This window comes from Gadus chalcogrammus, chromosome 11 (assembly GCF_026213295.1).
Source record: "Gadus chalcogrammus isolate NIFS_2021 chromosome 11, NIFS_Gcha_1.0, whole genome shotgun sequence".
NCBI lineage: Eukaryota > Metazoa > Chordata > Actinopteri > Gadiformes > Gadidae > Gadus > Gadus chalcogrammus.
In genome coordinates, this window is record NC_079422.1 from 15894101 (window position 1) to 15919476 (window position 25376).

Sequence of the window (25376 nt, forward strand, 5' to 3'; positions counted from 1 at the left end):
TGTAATAGACTCTGTCTCATGAATGCACAATAATTAGGACTGCAAAAGGAACTAAAATAGTATGCCAATTAAGATACTTTCTAAAGGGTCAGTTTGAGAGATATAAAGACATAGATATATCTGTGCCGACTTAATATATATATATATATATATATATATATATATATATATATATATATATATATATATATATATATATATATATATAGTTACCTTGTGCCAAAGGATAGATGCCGCCCATGCTTGATGCAGAAACAAAACAAAGGGCGCCCCCTACAGTTTGCGTCTCTACCCGGAAAAATAGACCCAGTGGAATTTCCGGTGACGTCGCTGCGCAGCGAGCCCATAACAGGTCTGCAGCTGTCTGAGAGCAACAATAACAAGACGAGCTAAGCGGTCCGAAGGGGTTTTATACCTCGACATACGATTAAGGCACTACTTACAGCAGAAATCGAACCAAATACAGGCAAATATGTGGTTGTCGAAATAACTCTGGCCTAGGCTTCTTTATTCCCCGACTCGGTGGGACGTCGTTGGGCACCGCGGAAGAAACGACCGAGATTCGGTCCTACGAGGAGTAGCGGAGCTCTGGGCTGCAACTGGGTCAGTGGGCCTCTCGGTTGTTAAGTTGGGGATCTCTGTTTCCCCATTTCCCCGTAGTACCTTCCGTTCTTTTGGATCCGCATATTGTCACCCGTATAACATACACCAGTACCATGCAGGCCAACGGGGCAGGACAGGACCCAGGTTCAGAGCTGTCCTGCCGTACCAGTGCGCAGAACGGCGAGGGGTCGTCCGCTGGGGGAGCTCACGCCAATGGACTCGTCTCAGTCACAAACAATGGAAACTCTGTCACTGACAACAACGGCCTGTCGGACCAAGCCGAGGAGTCCAACAACGCCAACGACGTCAATTCCACCGTGAAGAAGAAGAAGCGTCTCTCGCAGTCCGAGGAAGACGTCATCAGGCTAATAGGGCAGCATCTCCACGACCTGGGGCTGAAGTGAGTCTCCAGCTTAGTCAGCCGTTATGTCATTCTCCCTCACCAAGGCTGTGTTGCCTGCCTCCCTCAATTAGATATGATTCTCACCTCCCAGGACAATGAATGTAAATTTATGAATGTAAATTCAAAGATCGAATTATCCAATTACACTTTTCTTTGTTCATGTAATTAATGTCTACCTGGAGACCGTTTCTAAATGTTCCAGCGTTTACTCTCAAAATATCTGCCTATTTATGTTTTGAATAATAGTTATTCAAATCCACACATTGTCATCACATACAGCAGCATACAGCAGATTGCCAGTGACACAATGTCCCATCTGCTCTGATAAAACGATCCTGCACAGCTTGCTCTGAGTCACTCGCTTTTCCACATGTCACGTATAGAAAAGTTCCAATTTACTACCATTCTTCTCCCTGCAGTCAAACGGTAGACATGCTCATGCAGGAGTCGGGCTGTCGCCTGGAGCATCCCTCCGCCACCAAGTTCAGGAATCACGTCATGGAAGGAGAGTGGGACAAGGTTGAAGCTGCTTTTAATGTTTTATATTTATTTTGTTAGAAAGTAGTTATGCTCATGAATTGTATTTTAAAATGGGATGGTTCCTGTTCTTGGAAACATTGTGAGTCATAAATGCTCATATTGTATTGTCAGGACATGAGGAGGGTGTAACCTTCCTTAAATCCTTTCCTAATGATGCTGTTGCTGCTGTCTTCTATTTAGGCTGAGAGTGACCTGAATGAGCTGAAGGCATTGATGCATTCTCCCAGTGCAATCGTGGTAAGTTCATTACTAGCGTCCTGCACTTCTGTAGAGCTGTTTGGTTAGAAATGCATTGCATATAAAGTTTGACCACAAATATATTTACTCAACGACAAATTGTTGAATGTGTTAAACCATCTGACAAAACATATATATATATATATATATAATCAACGCATACAACCCATAGGTCGTCTTTGTAATTTGATCCCATTATGTTCTCCTTGCTTCCTGTGTCCGCAGCGTATGAAGTTTCTGCTGCTGCAGCAGAAGTATCTGGAGTACCTGGAGGACGGCAAGGTTCTGGAGGCCCTGCAGGTTCTCCGGGCTGAGCTCACGCCCCTGCAGTACAACACAGAGCGGATCCACGTCCTGAGCGGGTAGGTCGTCCGAGCACTGCACGGTTATTCTCCTGGTCGTTGTTGTTGTCCTTCTTCGTTAACCCGCGTAAACAGCTCACAGGAAGGAAGAGAATGCAAATTACTGCGGTAGTCTTGTTAAAACACTACAATTTAGTATCGTCTCTCAGTCTTGGGTGGCTGCAAAGTGGAAGAAAATAAAATTAGTGACACATCGTTTTATTGATTGTATATCATTTTCCATTTTGGACTTTTCGATAGTTACTGTCTAAATTAAATGATTCCACTGACCGCCTGTCTGTGGACTTTGCACTAGATTATCTTGTATTTATTTCATGTTGATGGTGTCATGTGTTCCCTTTGGAAGATACCTGATGTGCAGCAACGCTGAGGACCTGAAAGCTAAAGCCGAGTGGGAAGGCAAGGGCAGCCCCTCCCGTACGAAGCTGCTGGACAAACTACAGAGTGAGTGACGCGAGAGCTAGGAGGGCTTCATCCTGGCCATTCTTATCTGCCATTGTAGCTGGGGTTGCCATGTAGTCATATAGGGTAATAGGGGAACTATCTCATGTAGTTCATGATTTATCGGTGGCCACATTGGATCAACATTTATATAAAATATATGGAAGAGTAAAAAATTCCTATATTTGTAATGTTTATAAGTTGCATTGACTAATTATTAAGAACGGGATCTTCCATTTTTTTTTAAATAACCATGACCTATCACAGAGGGATGTATCCACTTCACACATACAAAATAACTTCTCAAGGAAATGTCGAATATACAGCTCAAAGTTAGCTAATGAACTCGATTCAGTGTGGTCAGAATCATCCCCTTACTGTGGCATGCAGTTATTACTTCCTCGAAGTCCGAAACACTTCAGCTTCATTCAGAGAGAGAATAGACTTCAACCATTAAATCGGCTTGAAGCAACAGAAGGAAATCGATAGACTGAAATTCAGTTGACGTTGTTGAGCGAACTTCATTTTCTGATGCTTAACAGGCTGATTATGTTACAATTATAACCAGATAACCCTTACATAGCTATTATATAATTATTACAAGTTAGGGGTTTCTGTTGTCCATCACTGAAAGTGAAGGATTATAACTTTTATTAACTCATTCATTTTTTAACTAATTCATGTGACTCATCCTGGAAGATTGTGGGCGAAGCTTAATCTGCAAGTCCCAACCTTCATACTCATTTGAATCAGCGTGGAGGGAAACAACAAGGGGGGCTTCTCCCTTGGCGTCTGTCCTAAAGCTTGGCCTTCTTGTCCTCCCCCGTCCAGCCTACCTGCCTCCCTCGGTGATGCTTCCCCCCCGCAGGCTGCAGAACCTGCTGCGTCAGGCAGTGGAGCTGCAGAGAGAACGCTGTCTCTACCACAACACTAAGATGGACAGCGGCATGGACGCCGTCTCCCTGCTCCTCGACCACGCCTGCAGCAGGTCAAAATGCCCATTCTTCTCCAGCACCCCACTGCTCCATTCACTCATATCCGACCCACACACTCTTCTCCATTCACCCATATCCTTCCGCACCCTACTACTCCATTCAATCATGTGCTACACAATCTCCCCAATACATAGGGACGAGACCACGACCAGAGTTAAATGTATGACAGGGGGTGGTCTCTAATGGTTAAATATAAGTTACTTTCTTCTATAATGTTATCGTTTTTTAATCAAATTGAGTCTGCTGAAATTACCATATTCTTCCTTGGCGGTTTCAGCGTATTGGGTTAGCATTGTCAAGGAAACATCTGGTTGATAGTTGTATGTGCCTGAAGGGGTGTCCTGTACTTGAAAATAATGTACAGTAGAACATTTAGTGACATATTTCTGTGACAAGAGTACTTCTACATTTTCTCATTCAATCCATTTCTTTTCACGTTGGCCTTCACTCAACCACAGCTGCTTCTGTCTATTTTGCCGCAACCAACAAGGTCATTCTCAACTCTCCCTCTCCAGGAAACAGTTCCCCTGCTACACCCAGCAGGTCCTCACTGAGCACTGCAACGAGGTGTGGTTCTGCAAGTTCTCCACCGACGGCACCAAGCTGGCCACGGGATCCAAAGACACGACAGTGATCGTATGGCAGGTTGACCCCGTAAGTCGTTCACTCAAACCAAGCGATGGGCCGGCAGACCGTCTGATACAGAGGGGTGCTCAATGGCTCGTTGTTGTTTGCCAACAGGAGAGCCACCAGCTGAAACTGTTGAAGACCCTGGAGGGACACGCTTACGGTGTGTCCTACTTGGCGTGGAGCCCCGACGATGTCTACTTGATCGCTTGTGGCCCGGATGACTGCTCTGAGCTTTGGCTGTGGAATGTACAGGTAATTCATGGCGCACACACATCGGCTATGGTCTTAAACCGGGTTAGAGCTTCTGTAGGTCAGATATGAGAGATGTAAAGAGACAGAGCAGAAGGGAGACTGTTGCCTGGCTCTTTGCTCCTTCCCCCCCTTACGTTGCAAGTGCATCTTAAGGCTGGTATTCCAAGTAGTATGGTGGTATCTCCAAGAATCACTTTCAACATTAAAAACCCAATAACACCGGACATGTTCAATTATCCTTGCCTGTGGTCTTCTTCGTCCAGACAGGGGAGCTGCGGACCAAGATGAGCCAGTCTCACGAGGACAGCCTGACCAGCGTTGCCTGGAATCCAGATGGCAAGCGCTTCGTCACGGGGGGCCAGAGAGGCCAGTTCTACCAGTGTGTGAGTGTCGATCACACCACAGACGCTATCAACGACGCACCACACGCTGTCAATGCCCGAAGGCCCTAATGTGTGGGTCACACGCACAGTACATACATGTCTGCCTACTTCAGAAAGGAATTGGGCCAGTTTGTTAAGATCAACCATTAAGACTCAATTGTCGAAAATGTCGTGTTTTACTAACGAACCCATGTCTGGGTGTGAGCAGGACCTGGATGGGAACCTGCTGGACTCGTGGGAGGGCGTGCGTGTCCAGTGCCTGTGGTGCCTCGGCGACGGCAGGACCGTGCTCGCGTCCGACACGCACCAGCGCATCCGCGCCTACAACTTTGAGGACCTGACGGACAGAAACATGTGAGTCTCTCTGGACTGCTGCTAGTCCTCCACCAGGGCAGGAGCAGAACAGCGCTGGGTTTTCAAACTCGACAACTCAAAAAAATGCCACCCCCACTCTGCTCGCTCCCTGTGTGTCATTACACGTCAGCTCCCGTTTGGCCGGTCTGTGTGGTTTTTAATGGACAAATTGTACGTGTATTTGATCACTTTACAGAGTGCAAGAGGACCATCCAGTTATGTCTTTCACTGTCTCCAAGAACGGGAGGCTAGCACTGCTGAACGTTGCTACTCAGGTGAGGGAGCAGCGTGCCGTTGTGTCTGCGTCTGAGCCTGAGGGTGTAAAGATGTGTTTTTAGGTCTGGGTGCGTGCGTGCATAAAGAGAATTTGTGTGGGTTTACTTTCCACATCATGTCTCAAAGCTCTAAGGTAATTTAAGGCTTGCACTAGTCATTGCAAGACGGAGGCTGTTCAGTGTTTTGTGAGGACTTTCAGCATTATGTGGCTCTGTGTTTTCAGGGAGTCCACTTATGGGACCTGCAGGACCGTGTGCTTGTGAGAAAGTATCAAGGTGTGACCCAAGGATTCTACACCATCCATTCCTGCTTTGGAGGACACAATGAAGACTTTATTGCCAGTGGAAGTGAAGGCAAGGAATAATGAAATTACAGATGAAACAGGAGCTAAACTGACTGTAAAGAATTATGTAATTATGCTCACTCTTCTTGTAGTCCATAAAGCAATTCAAGCACATTCACAGAGGGCATTATCTTAATAGGATTTATTTATATAAATTAAATAAAAAAATCGATATCCAAACTGTTAGACACTTTCACATTTTTAAGCTTAATATATAATCAGCTCAAGTAAATCACGTTATTTATACATTTCTGACACTACTATGCACAATAATGGGATATCTCTACCAGCAAATTCGCTCAAGTCCCCAGCCGATGCATCCCATTAGTGTTGTGGGCGTCAAACACGTTAGGAATATTCATCTGCCCGTTGGTTAATGCAGAATTGAGTTTGGACTCGGGGGGGGGGGGGGGGGGGGGGGTGAGTAGGATGTGGTGCGAAGGCAAAAGACCCTTAAAAACAAAATGGAAAGTTGGAAAGTGCATGCAAAGTTATCAAAACCTGCCCCTTTCAAAATTCTCCCCAGACCACAAAGTTTACATATGGCACCGGCGCAGCGAGCTGCCCGTCGCAGAGCTGTCGGGCCACACACGCACTGTCAACTGTGTGAGCTGGAACCCCGTTGTGCCGGGCCTGCTGGCCAGCGCCTCCGACGACGGGACAGTCCGGATCTGGGGGCCCGCCCCTTTCCAGGACGTCCAGGACACAGATGGGCCGAATGGTGCGAGGTGGAGTCACTTGTTGTTGAATTAAGAAACAACAAGTGGATCATTCACTTGTTGTGATTGATCCGTGTTTGTGTGTGTGTGTGTGTGTCTGGTATAGTACTCTTTTGGAAATGGCATAAGCAGCAAGCAAATCGAGAAAGCTGCGTAACGAGTTCTTCACTCGCCTGGATATTATGAAACGAGGCAAACAGGTTTTGCTTGTTTCAATCTGAAGCAGTCCACAATACTCCCAACAACCAAAGAAATTAAGTGATTATCCTGTCATATTTTTGTATCATGATTTATACATTTCTCTCAATCGATTGCACAGTACTGCTTGAAGGTCAGGAATGGTTGATTGTTGTCGAGCAAGGGCTTTAACCTCTCTCATTTTGCCTTTCCAGAAAGCAGTAGCATGGACAGCTGATGGTTGGCACCCATCTTGAGGACCTGCTTTTCCCCTTGACGTCACGGGTAGGGAGAGAGCGTCGAGACTCCGTTAAAGACTCTTGAAGCTAAGAGACCTTTTTTTTTTTTTTTACAGCTGCCTCCCGGAGGCAGGGCCACTGGTGCTGTTAGCTGGGCCGTGACATCACACGGAGATGTCAAAAAGTACAAGAAGAAAAACAAAAAGAAAGAGTCAAGCCCATTCAAGTCGGAAGCCTGGGTAAGCAGGAATCTAAAAAACGGCATCAGGCGCCACCTCCTGTCTGGCATTTGGTCCCTTTCCCTCTAAATGAACCACCCATCTACCATCGATCCACCTTTCAGAATTATTTATTATCGATGATATTATTTATTCTCCTGATTAATCCCTTGAGTGGTTCACGTTGGCTGCTGAGTAGCAGTGCGTGGCGCAGGTGTTTTTTCGTCGCAACCTCATTTGTTGTTCTGAGATTCATCGCTGGCAGCGACTCAATGGCACGGCCATCCTGGCTTTTCCCCCCACCTCTATCCAACGGGAGAGAGAGATTTTAATTGGATGTAATACTCCCTGAAGAAAATCGTTGAAAACCTTATTTTAATGTTTTTGTGCATTTTAACCCTAGTCATTTGTTGAATTTTGTGTGATTTAGCATTCTTTTTTTTGAAGGGGATTGGGGCTGGGGTTGGGGGAGTTAACGTGAGTATAAGGTATAACAAATCTGCAGAAGAGCTCCAATCTGGGTTAACGGGTCATTCCACTTTCTTTTGCCTCAAATTTATTACAACCAATCATGTTGCTCGATGCTGGGATTTGCAGCCATGGACTACATGAAATGGATCACTACTGGAAACAACCTTACCAGCGGAAACACAACAAACGTGATATGGCTGAACATTGATCTTGGATCTAGAAGAGGATTGATAACTTCAACGAAAGAATCGTTGTCGTATCCCTCCTTGGACAACAGTGAACACAAACTCTGCAGCAAACTCATCTTATCTGCCAACTGGTTGTCGGTCAAGCTAAAATGTCCTGTCCAGACACCAACCTCCTTAGACAAAGTGTCTGGAAAGTTTAAAGATCGAACCTGTGTAGTGTACTGGCTACTGGAGGAATACATTTGTTTCTTGCCCCCTGATGAGTTTCCCTTTGGAAGAATAGCTCCGTTAAACACATGACACACCGGCCCTCACCCTCTCTGGGTTCCCAGAAGTCCGGCTATAGCGTAGTTGAAGTTCTGGATCCGAGATTAGGTGAGCGGTTCCGTGCCGTGTTTTACAGCAGTGTTGTATGTCTGTGATATACCTGTTGAAGCATGTACAGTGGGTTTAGCTTCCTTCTAAGAGTTATTTAGGAGCTGTCGCTGTCGTCGTGGAATATAAAAAGAGCTATAATTGGAAAAGGATGATCTGTTTTTACTCGGCTGTTAACCTTACCCTCTGCACTGTGGGGTTGGCTATTTATGATAATGCTGTTTTGTCATCCTGGTCTGTTTGTGAGCCATAGTACTTCCCTCGTCATCATCACCCCTGACACTTTCTCCTTGCCTTCGGTGAGTGTGTATGTGTGCCCTTCCTCCAACAACATCTTTTTATTTTGCTTGTGTCTTTCTCGTTCTCCTCATTTACAGGATTTTATTTGTATTTTTAATCACAAGATGTCTGTGTTAAACTTATATAATGTATTGAAATCTTTATCACATTTAGATGGCCACATTCATTTCATCAGTCATCGTCTCCACTCAGGTGGAGTTAAATAGCATCAGTTGATCACATTGCACATTTGGTACACGTGTGTCATTCCTATATATGAATTTGTACAAAGTGGGTCCCTTAGGAGATTGAGACCCACAGCCCTACCAGTTATGGTGTTCTTTGTAGTATGTGCTGTATATTTCTATGTTATGGCATGTATTATGAGGCTGCTGCTGTTGCAGGCAGATCTTCACTGCATTAGAAAATGTGCCTGCTCAGAGGGCATACGAGCCACCAGCAATCTGTCACTGAACATTACACACATTAGTGGTACACACAAAAGGTAGACGTACCTGCATACAATATCAAACACTAAAAGAATCACAGATATGGTGTACTAGGTTGTGCTTATGCAAGGTTTCTTTTTATGTTTACTTTAGAATAATTTGGGGGCTACATGTGTTTTTTCTTTCCTTTGTGGTAAGCGTTATTGGCAAAAGCTTAAAAAATGACATTCGTGGTCAGGTTTGCAAGAATTCATTTTACATTTAAATGTATTAATTAAATGATTGTACTGTTACGTATTGTGTAGGAGAAGTGTTATGTATGCATATTTTCAATAAAGCATTCAGGGTTTTAAAGTGTGTTAAAAACACATAATTAAGTGTCCACTCGTGTTGGTCGACGGTGCCATCCGACTATCCATTTAGGGTTTTGAATGCACATGCCATTTTGAGTGGTCATGAATTTCACAATCACTCCGCTCTAATTTGCAGGCTGCATCTGTTTGAACATATAAATCAAACAAAACGATTCAATCTCACATTCAAATTTATTAAACTCCAAATGGTGAACTGTTGTGAGCCAATTACAAATGGGAATGAACTTGAACAATTGAAGAACACTGCAGATCAGTTCAAGCAGTCAGTTATAGTCTCAACAAAACACCCGCAGGTCTGTGAATACTGATGCTTAGCGTGTAGATTCTATTTCACACTCCCAAGGTCACTAATGAGTCGATAAGAAAACACTGGAGTGCATTTAAGTTTTCTTAATTGGATGTGTATTCCCCTGAGAAACCTTTGAATGTCAGATGAATCTGCCAATGATTGGGATTTGAAGACATTCACATTCACCCACACCGTTTGATTATAATCAGGTCATTCGGAAAGCCTTTACGTCAACCCACTATATAGCCTCACTATATTCATAAAGTAGAAACCGCTCCATACACTGAACCACTTCTTTCCTGTATATAAAAAAATAATTTAAATAACAAACCATATGGGTAAAAAATTAATTTTGTAAATCTGCCCCCATTACTTTCAGATTGACTTGCTGCAGTAAGTAATGACACATTTCCCGTATTATTATTAAACCATGGCAAAAACATAAAAGAATGTTAAAAGATCTAAAAAAAAAAAAGGATTTTCATTGAAAACATGCTAGACAGATAACGGGATAGGTTGGTGAAAGGAATAAACTGATGTGATTGTCACCCACTGCCGAGGTAAACAGTGCAAGCAATGCTTTGGATAACCACAGTCACATTTACCAGTGCATTAAATATGCAGCTCACCAGCATGCCTGCAAAAAGAAGAAAACATCCAACCAAAATAATACAGGCAGCCAAATGCCTGTCAACACATTAACACACAGGCATGATTCAGATTCATGGGCCATCGTAATTTTCTTTAGGGGGGAAGGCTGGGAAATCCTAAGAGTTCCAGTGGTGGTGCGTGATGCTGCTCTGACCTTAACTAAGGGCTTGTATGCATAGAGCTTGTCAGAACAGAATCAGTGGCCTGCAAACCTAATAACCAATACCAACCCCTTACAAACTGAACTGCAGAGTTGTTGTGGTTCAGGGAAACCGTTTTGTGCAATGTTCTATGCATACAGGACCAGACTAATCTTCAAAACCCATGATAGCGAGGCATTGGGCAGTGTTTTTCAGGAGGCTTCCCACAGAGGTCAATCGTTGATTAGTGCCAGGATCATGCTGAGAAGGAAAGAGTGACCAAGATGAGAACAAAGGCTGTTGTAAATCTGACATGCATTAAGCTAAATGAGTGCTATTCTCACCTGTACAAATAAATGAAGAAGCAGAGCAAGTGGAAGCCGAGTTTAATCATCGCCTCCTTCATGTGGGACTTCAGTTGCCCCCTGTTGTGGATCTCAGTCGGGTCAAAGACCCCCATATTACCCAATGGCACCTTTACATACCTGCAATTTAAACATGGTTTATAGGACATCGTCAAATGCCTGCAGGGCAAGACTACACATGGTTCAAAAATGTATTGGGCTGAATCATAGTCCCACACATTGGATAGAACCTTGTTTGGTGTAGTTTAACACATCAGACTTCAGATAACTAAAGACAGAGGTCGACAACCTCAAATGGCGTAACTCCACCCTTTGCAGTCCTGGTTTCTTGGCCCAGGCTCTGTGCGGCCACCCCCTACAGGTTCTGCTATAACATAATAGGACTGCTGGATCCCAAATTGTGCTGAATCCTAACCATAACTAGATGCCTTTAAAAAACAAAACATAACAGAACATTCATGAGTGTAAGTGGATTACCTGTAGAGATCCCATGCAGCTACAGGCAGGTTGAGGATAAGGATGAACCAGTGCATAGACACCATCATCATCACAGTCGTTAGAGTTTGGCCAATCAATTCGGGTATTACCCACTGTGTAAAAAAAAAAAAAGTATGTTGAAATGGGTTCAAGCTATTGACAAACAAAGCTTCAATAAGGGAAAAGTCACGTACTACTATATCAGTATCAAATGCAACTGACTGCAAGAAACAATATAGGAAGTGGGGACTTACTTTGTTCAGTTTGGAGCAGCAAGCTCGGGCATTAATGTAGTCACATTCTAAATCAGACAGGGTTATAATCTGGACATCGAGTTAAGGTACAACATAGTTATATTCATATTATAGTTGCACAAGTCATGTGATATTTCTAAAATCATGAGAAGAATTAAAGCTGAAGGTGAAGGACAGAAGTCGCTGTGCGCTCTGAATCACGTACTACACAAGTAGCCATCAGATATGTTAAGATAACTGCCTACGGTCTGCATGACCTGAAAACAAGAAGAAATGCTTCATGTCTCCCTAGATGCACCTCTCTGTTCATGTAATTAAGTCAATGATGGCTTGTATCAGCTTGTGGAAAATTTGAGCTCTGAGGAATTGGTTAATGTGTTTTAGTTAAGAATGGCAAGTTTAGTTAAGAATGGAACACATCGGAAGGAGACTCCTCAGCTTGTTGACACTTGTAGCTCAGCGGCTAACCGGAAGCTACACGACTGCTTTTCTAGTCCGCTAGAGAATAATCCATGTAATGCATGGATTTGCTGGCTGTTTTATATTAAAACGGGTTGAAACGCTGCACAGACACACACACACAGGAAAAGGATACAAAGTACACAGACAGAAAAATCAATGCACAACAGTCGACCAGCGACACGATAAACACCGCCGCCTCCATTTTCCGCCTTTTTCCTGTGATTTGTCATCACTTCCGGCGGGGTGTATGGGCATGGCAAAAAGATAGTGGTTACGCCTCCTAGCGTTCTTCATTGACCTGAACACATTGTATCCAAATATAATTAAATAAAATGTGGTACTTTTCACATAATAAATCAAGCACCTTTCTCACTGGTTGATGAATACACATCATTATTATGTTAACCCGGTCTATTTCATGGTTGTGTATTAAGAGGGTCCAGTGCTATTTACAGCCATTTTCTCTCTCAATTGCTCTTAGAGGATGTTGTAGTTGAATTTGCTTGGTCATGTACAGTAGTTTGGACTTCAAGGAGTGAGAAAGTGATGTAGTAGGCATCATACACGTCCATCTCACATAGCAACATGTCCCCTCTTCCTTTCTCTGGCCAATGCTGCATTAAAGGCCAGATTATGCACATTATGCACAAGTATACACATATTCAACATTTATTGGGATAAGGAAATCTATTTTTATCAAAGGTTGATGATTATGATGAAGATGATGATGATGATGTGGCGCCATGGGAGCGCCAATCACGTGCTCACGTCGGATTAACCGTTTTAAACGTGTGACGTCGCACATGGGCTGGGTCAATGCGAACAAATCTAAATCCGACATAAATATTGGGAGCGACACGCCACAGACAGCACTATTGTAAAGTAAGAGCATCTTTTTTTATGCGTTACATGCCATATAAATGTGTTATCTTGAATAGCCTCATTATGCGGCGTGATCCGTCCCAGGAAACACGAGTAGAAATAGGCTGCGACTCATAGGCTGAAACCACGGCGCAATAAACCCTATAAGTACTGCAGAAATGTGTCACCGGTGTATAATTTATTGGATAATGCCTTCGATTATTTTTTTTATACTCGTTTCTTTGTTAGGTTTTTACTTAAATAGGTATATGTGTGAAACTGATCCGCCTTATAGCATCATGCATTTCAAATTAAGCCTATTTCTATTTTGCATTGTACGTCACAATTGCCTTAAGAGATGCCTTTCGTTAATTAATAATTTGACATTCAAGCGATTTGTTCTGCAACTAGTGGGGTTGAGGGCGTATCTCGTCAGCGTCCCGTTCTGTTGTGTCTGTCAGGAGGACACGTGATAACAGTTTACTTATCACATTGGTCACTGTTGCTGCTCATCGCTCTTGTTTTGTTTATACATCATGCGCCGTGATGAATGATAGCGTCATGTCTGATCTTACCTCGACCCATGTCTCATAATACCTTGTCCAATCACACTCATCAACACTGTGATGTGTTTGTGTGAATTAACCTCATTGGTGTCTAAAAATAAGTTGACTGCCATCACAGTCATAGCCTATAATGCTCCAAGGTTTATTGTGGCCCACTTGAGTGATACACTGTTATGAACATTGATTTAAACATGGGATATCAGTTTAATGAAACACTCAAATCAAATATTCTGTACAGTTTTCTTCCCAGCTTAAAATAGTCAACATGCAGGTTGGGCTTGAGCTCCGGCCACTGTCCTTCACCAAGGCAACAGTGGAGTTGCTCTATATACTCTGTGAAACTGCTCCGAGATCACCAAGAAAATCAATGCAAAAGCATTAACAATTCTTTATATTGGTTCAATTATTTTAGAATATAGACCTTCAATAGACCTACTTATTTTATTCTAATTCCAAATTCTCTCAACAATCCCTGGGCAATATATTTTTCTCTCTGACAAATATAACAAACGGATCATTAAAATCTCTCACATATTGTCCCCTCCAGGCTGACCCAACACAACATCAACCGCAAGCATGTCGTACGGCAGAGTGGACAGCTACCGGTCCCAGACCCGGGACCTCAGCAACCTCACCCAGACATGCAGCAGCAACATCCAGAAAATCACACAGAACAGTAAGCCGCACGCACGCACGCACGCACGCACGCACGCACGCACGCACGCACGCACGCACGCACGCACGCACGCACGCACGCACGCACGCACGCACGCACGAACGCACGCACAAACACACACAATATGCACGGCACCTTCTAATGTCAAAGCAGGACTTAATGTTTCACTTCTGCCACGTCTAATGCTTGTTTTGTACGCAGCTGGCCAGATTATGAGCCTATTATACCAGATGGGTTCTGGCAAGGAAACCCCAGAGCTACAGGACAGACTGTAAGTATTAACTCATTGTAACCAGCCAGACATTTAGGCAATGTACGCAAAAAATATATTATTGATGAAAGCTACTGATCATTTTAAATGCTTTGTTTTTGTGTGTCTTTGTGTTTTACCTATTAAAATGATTGACTTATTGGGATACAAAAAAATATAAATACACTATACTTTTTGTACACTATACACTTCTGACTTGTGCTATCTGTTTGTTATGTAAAAGTTCAGAAGTGTCAGTATCGTATCAATTCTTCTTTATCATTATTATATTCATAACTCCTATGTAGACAACAGCTACAGCACTATACAAACCAGCTGGCTAAAGAAACCAACAAGCATCTGAAAGAGCTGGGATCCTTCCCGCAACCTCTCTCTCCATCCGAACAGGTCAGGATGTTTTCCTGTGTTCCAAGATAGACACCTGCAAGCAAAAGAATGTTTTCGGAATTTCACAGCAAAATAAACTTGAGTCCTTATACGAAGAGTGCAGATAAAATTAGGTTTGCTGTGGGCTCTGTAGTCCATGTCATCATCTATTGGCAGATGTTTGATACAGTCTTATGCACTTCTTAGAAGTGCACACAGTTAAGTCAGGAACATACCTCTCCATGGCGTCCCGTTTTTCCAATAATAAGACCATTATCAGAGTATTTTATATATTATATATATTTATTTATTTTAATCTATAACGTCAGAACTGTTAAAAAAGCAAAGGTGTTCCATTATTGAATATAATGCTTACCCTAGGAACGTAAATGACCAATCAGGGTCAAGTATTTCACAATGCTGTGCTATAACCATGCATCACTTATCTATGTACTATTATTCGTTCCTCTTTACAGAGACAGCAAAAGATCCAGAAGGAGCGTCTGATGAATGACTTCTCCACTGCGCTCAACAACTTCCAGACGATCCAGAGACGTGCGGCAGAGAAGCAGAGAGAGACAGTAGCTAGGGCCAGGGCAGGCTCACGGCTTATGGTGAATCCCACGTTTCCTCGAAAAAATATATGAATGCAGTTGGTCAATACGTCCAAATTTAATTTTAGTCTAGCTTCCTGCACAATTTGTATACAATTTGTGCCCATGCCCAGAGCATGGGCATTCTTCCAAAGAGAATTGATGCAAACTCCCCTTTTCTGCCAATATCCCACAGGGAGATGGTTGCAATGTTGAAGAACAGCTGGTTACGTTCGAAAAGTATGTATTCTTCAGTCTACCGGAATATGTCATAGTCAATTAGCCTTAATAATTTGCGTTAAGTGATGTAAAAATATCGATGCTGTGTGATTGTACCTCGATTTGTAAACATTGAACATGGCCTCATGATGTTCATTAGGGATGATGAAGACTCGGCCCAGCAGGACCAGGTTCAGACAGAACAGGCCCCCATCACCGAGGAGGACCTGGAGATCATCAAGGACAGAGAGACCAACATCAGGCAGCTGGAGGTAAGGCTCCACATCGCTGCTTGTAGTACCAATACCTCATGAGGGAGGGTTTGGATCAGTGAACCTTCATCTCTGGTTTTCCTTGCTCTAATCCCCCCAGGCGGACATTATGGATGTGAACCAAATCTTTAAGGACCTGGCTCTGATGATCCATGATCAGGGAGAAATCATAGGTGAGCTTTGTGACATGCACACAGGGAGATCATTCATATCAATATTACCCTTTTTAGGGAAGCACACTATGAACGTATTCCTGTAACGTAGCCCTGCCATACCTAGTACCTAGTTTTTAAACCATATTGCATGCCTCAAAGAACGTCCAAGTGAGCTACAGATCTGACACTGTGTTCATTTATAGCTTTAACTGTCACCTCCTCTGAATTTGGTGTCCATGTCGGTTTCATCCAAACACAGACAGCATTGAGGCAAATGTTGAGAGTGCAGAGGTCCATGTTGACAGAGGAGCTACTCAGCTCCAAAGAGCTGCCGGTTACCAGGTAACATGCTTTATGTATGCATGTATTTGATGATGAGGAGGATTATGATGATGTTTGCTTCCTTTGTACCGTCAAATTGCCTGAAATGTTCTTTGTTTTGTTCTGTGCTTTGATAAAGAATTGAACAACATGAATTATGCCTTTGCTCCCTTTTCAGAGGAAGTCTCGCAAGAGGAAGTGCATTCTTGCCATGGTGTTGTCCCTGGTTCTCACCATACTGAGCATCATCATCTGGCAAGCGCTCAGATGAGACCACTAAAGTGGAGAAAAGGAGTCAAGTGTTCTACTGAGGACTTAAAATGGCTTCCAGTGAGTGTGCGCATTGCTGTAGTTGTGTGTCTGATGACGTGAGCGTCTGTGTGACTTTCATTTGTACCTCTCGGTACAATGATTCAGAATGTGAAGTTAGTTGTGTGTGTGTGTGTGTGTGAGTATATGTCTCTTTTTAATCAAGCACGTAAAATGAGGAATTGATTTCAACAACACCCCAAAATGGTGACTGCACTATACCCTAGCCTGTGAATCCTTGACCAGTCGAGTGAAGCCCTGTGTATGCCAAGATCCATGTCGCTACTCGGAGGCATGGTACATCGCGTTAACATGCAAGCAAGGGAGCAGCATAGCCATCAGAACCTAGATGTATATAAAACAACAAACAAATCTGGAATCCGGATTGTGAACCCAAGTCTTCTCCATTGAAAATATGTAAACGCAATACATTCACGTCAAAATAAGTTGTTTTAAATTTATTTAAATGTACACCAAAAAGCGGTTGGTGTATCTCAACAAACACATATACCTTGATTTGGCCCGGTGCATCCATTTTATTCTTGTGTCTGGCTGTGGAAAACAGATCGAAGACACTATGCCAGTTCCCTGCCCGAGCAATCAATGATTAGTTGACGGCCACCTCCAGAGAGACAGGTTGGGATGATGCTGACCTCTGGGATGACTGCAGATCTTTGCGTATGGGTAGGACTTGGACCGGCCAAAGGGGTGTGTACAGGTCTATGGTAGCGGCGTGGATCTTTGCTGATCCTCACATCCGTGCTTATGCAGAAGTGTAATTTGGCATTTAAGTCAAAACAGGTGATGTTCAGGAAGGGTGGTTCTCGTAGTCCTCTTGGATTTAACATATCTGTTTGGTATAGGGTCCATGGTCGACCAGTTATGCATTTCAAGGGTACATATTTTCTTTATCTCTGGCCGTGTCTGCATGAGTGCATAAGTGTGTACTCAAGTTGACTGCTATTATACTAGTTTTGTGTTTATCAGATTGCTTTTATCCAAAGCATCTCAAGCCCAAAGCACACAGCCGTGTCAGGACAGACATGAAATGATCTTGGAATCTTTTGTCCAAAATAGACTCCAGTGCTTCCCCCAGTAAATGTCTTAGTCAAGGTGGTCAGGGAGGGGGGTGGGGGGGCTGTCTCAGTTTCAAATCAATTCAAAATGCTTTATGGCACGACCATTGTTGTGAACAGTATTACTGATGCGTTATTAATCTTTATTTTCTACACCTGATGGAAGTATGTTTTCTTTCCCTACGAGAGTTTTCTACTTTGTTAATGCATTGGTAGTCAAGGCGGGGCCCTATTGTTGTTAAAGCCGCCTTAACAACACAGTGCTGGGGGAAACACTGGACTCCTATATTCATAGCAAGCGATAGAACAAAGTCTCGCTTCGTCCGTGCTCTGTGGGCTTTGCAGGGTTTCTGTTTTGGGTCGCACCACAAATATGAACCAACATGTGCACTCCTTGTTCTTTGGGTTGTACAGTGAATGAATGAATGAGCAGGTAGAGGTTAGGCACCTTAACAAGGATTCCGTCTGGTAGCTGGAAGACCTTGGGGATTGAGAACCAGACTAGAACCTTCCAGCTAGGGTTACAACGCCCCAACCACTGATGCGCAGCCCCCCAAATTATTTGGATATATTGGCAGGCTGTGTCTCTCAAACATCTCACTGCTGGATACTCTGAATTATAATATGTAAAACAAATCGAATAAGCTATTATAACATTTAAGGCTTTACCTTATTGAATGCAATGTTGCACAAGTTTGTCAAGCTATAGAAATGTTCACTTGATTTCTGTACTAAAGTGAGAATATCTTGCGTGTGAAAATGTTTTTCATTACCACTGGTACCACATAAGAAAATGTCATTCCATATTGAACAGTTTGTCAATGTCTTGTGTCTTATAAAATAAATGTAAAGCCTGAACAGTGCTTTTGATGTCATATCTTACTTTGTTCACTAGAGGGCGATCAAAACATGGCCAGTTAATGTGCAGGATAGCCAATGAGGAGAAACCCAAGTTGCAGAACTCATTACAACTTAGTTGGACCACATAGATTCAATTAGTAAACCTTTTCTTGAGTGGACATCGATAATATCACCCACGTATATCATATTATCCTCTGTGCTGTAACAGACACACAGCCATTGATAGTAACCTCAAATGTATGCACTATTTAACAGAGCCACAACTCCACAAATGATCATCATTCGTTCTCTGAAAATAGGCAGTATGGTGCACCAATAGTACATGAAACTGTTCAGACCATTGAGCAGGATACATGGGGACAAGAACGAAACCTTTAAAAAGTGTTATTATTTCAAAAGTGGAGTCGGCTTCTAGTAATTATATATTTTCAATAGCATCCATTAGAATTAATTTATATTGGGCCTTGGATGTTAATGTCATTGAAAACTTCTACTCCATCGTTCCTGATTACGTGTGAACGCAAACAACGTAGTCCTGCACAAAATTAGTGCATTTAATTCATCCCCATACCGCCATAGTTTAATCATTCAACTCTTCTCCTTAAAAATATTTTGTGATTCAGTATCAATACCTTTGACCCTTGACCCTTGGCGCTAGTCACAATGCAGAACAAGTAGGCCTACATGTTACCTAACAACGAGTCTGAAGGGCCACTCATTGAAATCAAAGGGGAACCACTCGAAGAGCTTTATGAGAACAGGAGATGCCCGGCAGAAGAAGTCGTCATGGTTACACGTTATTTGGATGTCTTGAAAGTAGCTGTGAGTGGTGAGTTCTCGACGGCTCCTCTCTTTCCCTGGCCGTGACTCAGTTCTCAGACTAACATGATCCGCTCTTGATCCCCTGCGAGCGACACGGTCGGGCCATCTCTGTGATTACACGAGAGTGAAGCGCGCAATGAAGATCAAATTAGGAGTTCTTCTTAAAACCTACGCAGCTTCTTTTGGACGCATGCAAACGTGTGCTGCTTTCAGAGGAATATGCAAATAAGAACCGAGACTCAAGATGAGGAACACTGGAGTGGTTTAATTACATTTAGAATATCATTAAATCCTCATCATGAATAATGTGTTTAATACCTGAAGGAAATACGAGGTCAATGTTATCATGGCAATAATAATAATGCAATCTTCTTCTAATTTTGCTCCTCTGAGAATCAAGCTGGCTCCTAGTCAGCTTCCTTCTTATCTGACCGTTTTTTAATGAAAAGAGAAGGGTTCCTCGTAACAATGTTCGGCTTCATTCACTTTTCCACTTTTATTCAAGCAAGTCTGTATTCACTGGTAAGAATAGACACCGTTGGTCTCTGGAGGGCCGCCAAGTAAAGGTCAAACAGGAAAAGACTAAAAGCCCTCCCAGTGTCTATTATTATACAGAAGAATGGAGACTGCTTTCCATAAGCCCCCCTCTGTAAGCTCCTTTCCTCAATTCATCTTTCATTTCCTCTGTCATAAGACACTGGGACAGGAGTATCACACACTGATTCAGCCAGCTGATGTGAAACCAGAGGGACCAATGGCAGAAGTAGGAAACAAAAAAAGGGTTAAATGGAGTCTTATTTTCCTCCTCCGTACGTGTTAGTTGTATTTTGGACAATGTCTGGCTGGGGCTGATGAACATAAGCAAGGCAGCATGGAGAAGGCTCCCCTATCGGCAGCTTGTGTGGGGGTGTTGGTGGTCTACTTTCCTTATATTCCAACAAGTCACATTTTTATCTGGGAACTGTCAGATCGAGGCAATCTCCATCAGGTTTTTTATATCCCCTTTGGGGCTTCCACAAGTTGAGTTTCCCGGCTTCTCTCTCTCTCTCTCTCTCTCTCTCTCTCTCTCTCTCTCTCTCTCTCTCTCTCTCTCTCTCTCTCTCTCTCTCTCTCTCTCTCTCTCTCTCTCTCTCTCTCTCTCTCTCTCTCTCTCTCCCCCAGCTCCTATCTGGCTGTACCTTGGTGCTCCTCTAACAAGGTACAGCACGGCTGTCACACCACATCTGTCAAGTCTGTAGAGATACAGCTGCAGTGTGCTTCCCTCTATCTTCCAGTCCCCATCCCACCCTCCCACCCGACACACACACACACACACACACACACACACACACACACACACACACACACACACACACACACACACACACACACACACACACACACACACACACACACACACACAAACACACAGACACACACACACACACACGCACACACACGCACACACATACACACACACCCTCTGAGGGCCGGGCCAGCGCCTGGCAGCTCATTGGTATGCCATGAGCAGGATCCCGGGGGGTCAATGGATAGCGGGGTTGTAGCCCACGTTCCCCCCCCCCCCCCCCCCCCACCTAGTGTGGTCTGCTTAATGAGTTAATTATCCTGACGGTGATCATAATAAACGTGTCGGAGCGTGTGCGTAAGTTCACAGCTCACGCCTGTTTAGTGTGTCGAATGGATAAATAATAATTCCATGCATCTGTTTGTGTGTGTGTGTGTTGGTGTGCGTGTGACGTGTGTGTGTCCTTTGCTGGTCATTGACATCTAAGAGGTGGATCCCACATTCAGCAGATCCTCATAACAAGGCATGTATATACCCCCCCGGATATAACACAACTACAGCACATGAAACCCCACGCACTCTCACTCGAGGAGATGAATCACCTGGTCCCCTGGGTGTTTTCACATTCAAGGCTGTTGACAGAGCAGCAACCACTTCATTATCAAGCCCACCGCGGACGGGCCAGTGTTGATCGTCCCCACGTCCCCTCATTCTTCATCTCTCTTCTAGATAACTTGTTTAACAGATGAGGAAACCAGACAAACACACACACACAAACACACACACACACACACACATGCACATAGACACACAGGAACATGTATACAATCACCATTGCCTAATGGGGCGATTTGGTCTGATGATCAATTGATTGAGCGTTTTGATGACCGTCTCGCCTGGCAATGTGAGTTATGATCAGCACTTCCTATGGTATTTATTTTGTTTCAAATTGGATTACACACACAACCATGCACACTACGCATACACATGCAAGTTATTAACAAAATAACACCTAACCCATTTTATTTTTTAGGGTTCTAAAATAGCTTCAGGTGGGATCCCACCCTCCCTTAACATATTTACTCCTCCTGCTTTGTGTTGTCCTCATTAACCTCTCCAGATGAAGACATCCGGAGCAACAATGGTTGTCACATTGCCTCTTTTCTTCGCAGCTGTCCTAGATAATTCCAGACCCCATTTCTCTCATTTGGTCCGTTCTAAAGTCACCTTGACCATTCAGGTACAGATGTTACACCATGGCAGCGCTGAGTTCTATTTTTGTCGAGAAGAGTATTGGCCTTTATAGCCCCCAGTCCCTCCTGTTGATGAGAAACGCTCATTCCCCTACCTACATTCCTACACACACACACACACACACACACACTCACACACAGAGAAAAAATACACACACACACAGACACACACACACACACACACACACACACACACACACACACACACACACACACACACACACACACACACACACACACACACACACACACACACACAACCTTCTGTTGATGAGATACGTTCAATCCCCTACCCATACCCCTACACACACACCCACACACACACACACACACACACACACACACACACACACACACACACACACACACACACACACACACACACACACACACACACACACACACACACACACACACACACACACACACACACACACACACACACACAAATACACACACATTCATACACACACACACTCACTCACACACAGTAATCCCCCTACGAAGACGCTCTTATTTCGAACGATATGAAATGCTCTCATCTTTGTGTGTAAATATTAATGTATAACATAAGGGACTACAGACGAAAAATAGTTTGTATAACTAAATCTGGTACATTTACATGTCCTATGGAATGGACATGTTGATTAATGTACACATAAAAACACCCAAACACACACACACACACACACACACACACACACACACACACACACACACACACACACACACACACACACACACACACACACACACACACACACACACACACACACACACACACACACACAAACACACATTCACACGCATACACAATAATTTATGTTCTTATTGAATCACTGTAGTCTTTGTGTGTTTATATTAATGTTTTGTATAATATAAACTTTATGGATTTATAAATAAAGATGTTATCAGATAAGTGAAACAGAGGGACTGCAGGACCGGGGGGGATCGGAGAGCGCGGCAGCGATTCGGGCGTCACACGCGCCTCGTATTTTAGGCACCGAGCTGTGGGTGTCGACTGCTGCTGCTGGTGGCGAAGTCGCTCGACTGTCCTTTAAATAAATTAAAAAGAAGTATTTTAGCCTACTCAACTTGAGCGCGATCCCTGCTTTCGATCACGGCAAAATGGAGCTGCCCGATTTCGACGCCATGAACTCAACTCTTGAAACCGCGGTGGCGGACTACCCGGTGTGCCAGGCGTGGAGAGAAGGCGCGGAGGACTCGGTCTTCCAGCTGGCCAACATCTTCCTAGTACTGGGCTTCATGGGCGGCAGCGGCCTCTACGGGCTGCTGTACATGCTCACCCTGCTGACGCTCGGCTTCTTCTGCGCCACCGTCTGGTCCTGGGAAGACGCATGCACAACGGACGGCTTCCTATGGAACTTCGCGCTGTTTGGCGTGTGCGTCGGCCAGCTAGTGCACGTTTCGTACCGGTTGAGGATCGTGACGTTCGATAAGGAATTCCAGGAACTTTACAACTGCATGTTTAAGAAGTTGGGGGTGTCGCTCAGCCACTTCGGGAAGGTGGTCGCCTGTTGCGACGGGGACCTCCAGACCCTGGAGAAGGACCACTGCTTCGCGATGGAGGGGAAGACCGCGATAGAGAAGCTGTCGGTTCTTCTCTCGGGCAGGTGTGTGTGAGAACATCTGTGACTATAGTGTCAGTGGTTTGAACCAATTAACTAACAGGCTGCCCGACATGCCGGACGCACCTGTAAACACAACGCGTTTTCTCTGTGGTTGTTCGTTTGTTTGTTTGTATGTTTGTTTGATGATCGACAGGATGGTTGTGACAGTGAACGGAGAGTTCCTTCACTACATCCATCCCTTCCAGTTCCTAGACTCCCCTGAATGGGACTCTCTCCGACCTTCAGAGGAAGGGGTGTTCCAGGTGATCTACAGGCTGCATCAGAACAACTTCTTTCTACCTTATTAGTATTTTATCATGTGTATATTTGCATATTACATGGAGGCATATACAATATTCGCTTATTTATTTATTTATTTATTTATTTATTTATTTATTTATTTATTTATTTATTTTACAGTTAGTAATAAATCCCAAATAACCTCCGCGTAATAACACCCAGGTGACCCTGCGCGCGGAGAGCCGGTGCCGCTACGTGGCCTGGAGGAGGAAGAAGCTGTACCTGCTCTTCGCCAAGCACCGCTACATCGCCAAGGTGTTCGCGCTGGTGGTGCGCAACGACATCGCGGAGAAACTGTTCTCCCTCAACGACAAGGCGTTCGACAGCAGCGGGCACCGCTACGATCTCCGCTTACCCAGCTACTGTCACGTGCCGAAGCCCGATTTAGACAAGTCAGATGCCTTGCTTCATGTGCCAGTGCAGCCGGCTGCCAAGTAGGCCTATATTTGTGCCTGATATCACCCTACGTCAGAAGGAAAAAAAAGCAACAAAAAAACAACAACAAAAAAACAACTTGATAATAGCGCGTTATTTGTTGTTATGTTCGGGGTTCGGGTGAAATACTTCATGGCGTTGGGATTTCTGGATGTATATTGAGCTGCTTATCTTTACCAAATGTCAGTACAGATAGTATTTTAGGCCTGTATGTTCACTTTGTTACTTTTCTCTTGCGTCGAAACTACTTTGTAAATAGAGATGTGGCTTATGCACTGTATGATATAAATATAATGAAGATATAACGAGTAAATAAATGTGGTGCCTTGTTGTATTTGTCACGTCGATATACACACACGCACACGCACTCCCTCTCTCTTATCTCGCTCTCTCTCTCACACACACACACACACACACACACACACACACACACACACACACACGCACACACACACGCACGCACGCACGCACACACGCACGCACGCACACACACACACACACACACACACACACACACACACACACACACACACACACACACACACGCATACACACGCAAACAACCACAATAACTGTCCATGGTGCTGACGCAACGCAATGCGTAATAGACGCGCGTGTGAACTAATTTATCTCTCATTAATGGGATTGATGTTTTCCCGAAGTGTCGCTTAAAGTTTCAATCCTTACCTTGTTTCTTTATTTTTTGCTAGGGTGTCTCAGTCCTACAGACTCAGTGCCTCTAAGTTCTATTTTATATATTTTTTTTTTATTAGGCTGTAAAAACTTTCTTATCTCCTTTTCCCGGAGTATGGCGCATGCGTAAAACAGGCAAGCGTGTTTGGCGGCGGCTGCAGACCCTCTGCTCTTGCCCATTTTAGTCTCTGTGTCTCCCTCTTTCTCTCTCTCCTACTCTTTCAATCCCTCTCTGTATGTGTGTGTGTAAGTCTCTCTCTCTCTCTCTCTCTCTCTCTCTCTCTCTCTCTCTCTCTCTCTCTCTCTCTCTCTCTCTCTCTCTCGCTCTCTCTCTCTCTCTCTCTCTCTCTCTCTCTCTCTCTCTCTCTCTCTCTCTCTCTCTCTCTCTCTCTCTCTCTCTCTCTCTCTCTCTCTCTCTCTCTCTCTCTCTCTCTCTCTCTCTCTCTCTCTCTCTCTCTCTCTCTC

General features: G+C 44.0%; 4 protein-coding genes across 7 annotated transcripts; 3 read left to right on the forward strand and 1 right to left on the reverse strand.

Annotated features, from left to right (window-relative positions):
* The first annotated feature begins 312 nt into the window (after nucleotides 1-312).
* On the forward strand, nucleotides 313-9947 carry wdr26a (WD repeat domain 26a). 4 transcript variants are annotated; one of them, XR_008896899.1, is made up of 15 exons: nucleotides 313-1003; nucleotides 1426-1525; nucleotides 1727-1783; nucleotides 2009-2145; nucleotides 2492-2589; nucleotides 3418-3574; nucleotides 4097-4235; nucleotides 4323-4463; nucleotides 4727-4846; nucleotides 5055-5200; nucleotides 5397-5475; nucleotides 5700-5829; nucleotides 6346-6540; nucleotides 6645-6796; nucleotides 6931-9947. XR_008896899.1 is itself a non-coding variant. In XM_056601598.1 (14 exons), exons 1-14 carry the CDS (start codon nucleotides 717-719, stop codon nucleotides 6938-6940), a joined length of 1803 nt encoding a protein of 600 aa, XP_056457573.1. In that variant the 5' UTR covers nucleotides 314-716; the 3' UTR covers nucleotides 6941-9945. The 4 variants fall into 4 exon arrangements, 3 of the variants coding, with proteins under 3 accessions (XP_056457573.1, XP_056457572.1, XP_056457570.1); XM_056601598.1 differs by lacking the exon at nucleotides 6645-6796 and having other exon boundaries at nucleotides 314-1003; nucleotides 6346-6547; nucleotides 6931-9945; XM_056601597.1 differs by lacking the exon at nucleotides 6645-6796 and having other exon boundaries at nucleotides 314-1003; nucleotides 6931-9945.
* cnih4 (cornichon family AMPA receptor auxiliary protein 4) lies at nucleotides 9165-12188 on the reverse strand. The gene is made up of 5 exons (XM_056601599.1): nucleotides 12080-12188; nucleotides 11485-11553; nucleotides 11231-11343; nucleotides 10733-10873; nucleotides 9165-10649 (listed from the first exon to the last, which is right to left on the reverse strand). Exons 1-5 carry the CDS (start codon nucleotides 12146-12148, stop codon nucleotides 10622-10624), a joined length of 420 nt encoding a protein of 139 aa, XP_056457574.1. The 5' UTR covers nucleotides 12149-12188; the 3' UTR covers nucleotides 9165-10621.
* A 551-nt stretch (nucleotides 12189-12739) lies between these two features.
* On the forward strand, nucleotides 12740-18554 carry stx12l (syntaxin 12, like). Its single transcript, XM_056602233.1, has 10 exons — nucleotides 12740-12828; nucleotides 13921-14049; nucleotides 14251-14320; nucleotides 14608-14707; nucleotides 15163-15300; nucleotides 15476-15519; nucleotides 15659-15770; nucleotides 15871-15943; nucleotides 16185-16267; nucleotides 16425-18554. Exons 2-10 carry the CDS (start codon nucleotides 13950-13952, stop codon nucleotides 16515-16517), a joined length of 813 nt encoding a protein of 270 aa, XP_056458208.1. The 5' UTR covers nucleotides 12740-12828; nucleotides 13921-13949; the 3' UTR covers nucleotides 16518-18554.
* A 4278-nt stretch (nucleotides 18555-22832) lies between these two features.
* popdc3 (popeye domain containing 3) lies at nucleotides 22833-24550 on the forward strand. The gene is made up of 3 exons (XM_056602476.1): nucleotides 22833-23486; nucleotides 23638-23746; nucleotides 23946-24550. Exons 1-3 carry the CDS (start codon nucleotides 22981-22983, stop codon nucleotides 24219-24221), a joined length of 891 nt encoding a protein of 296 aa, XP_056458451.1. The 5' UTR covers nucleotides 22833-22980; the 3' UTR covers nucleotides 24222-24550.
* Nucleotides 24551-25376: the final 826 nt, after the last annotated feature.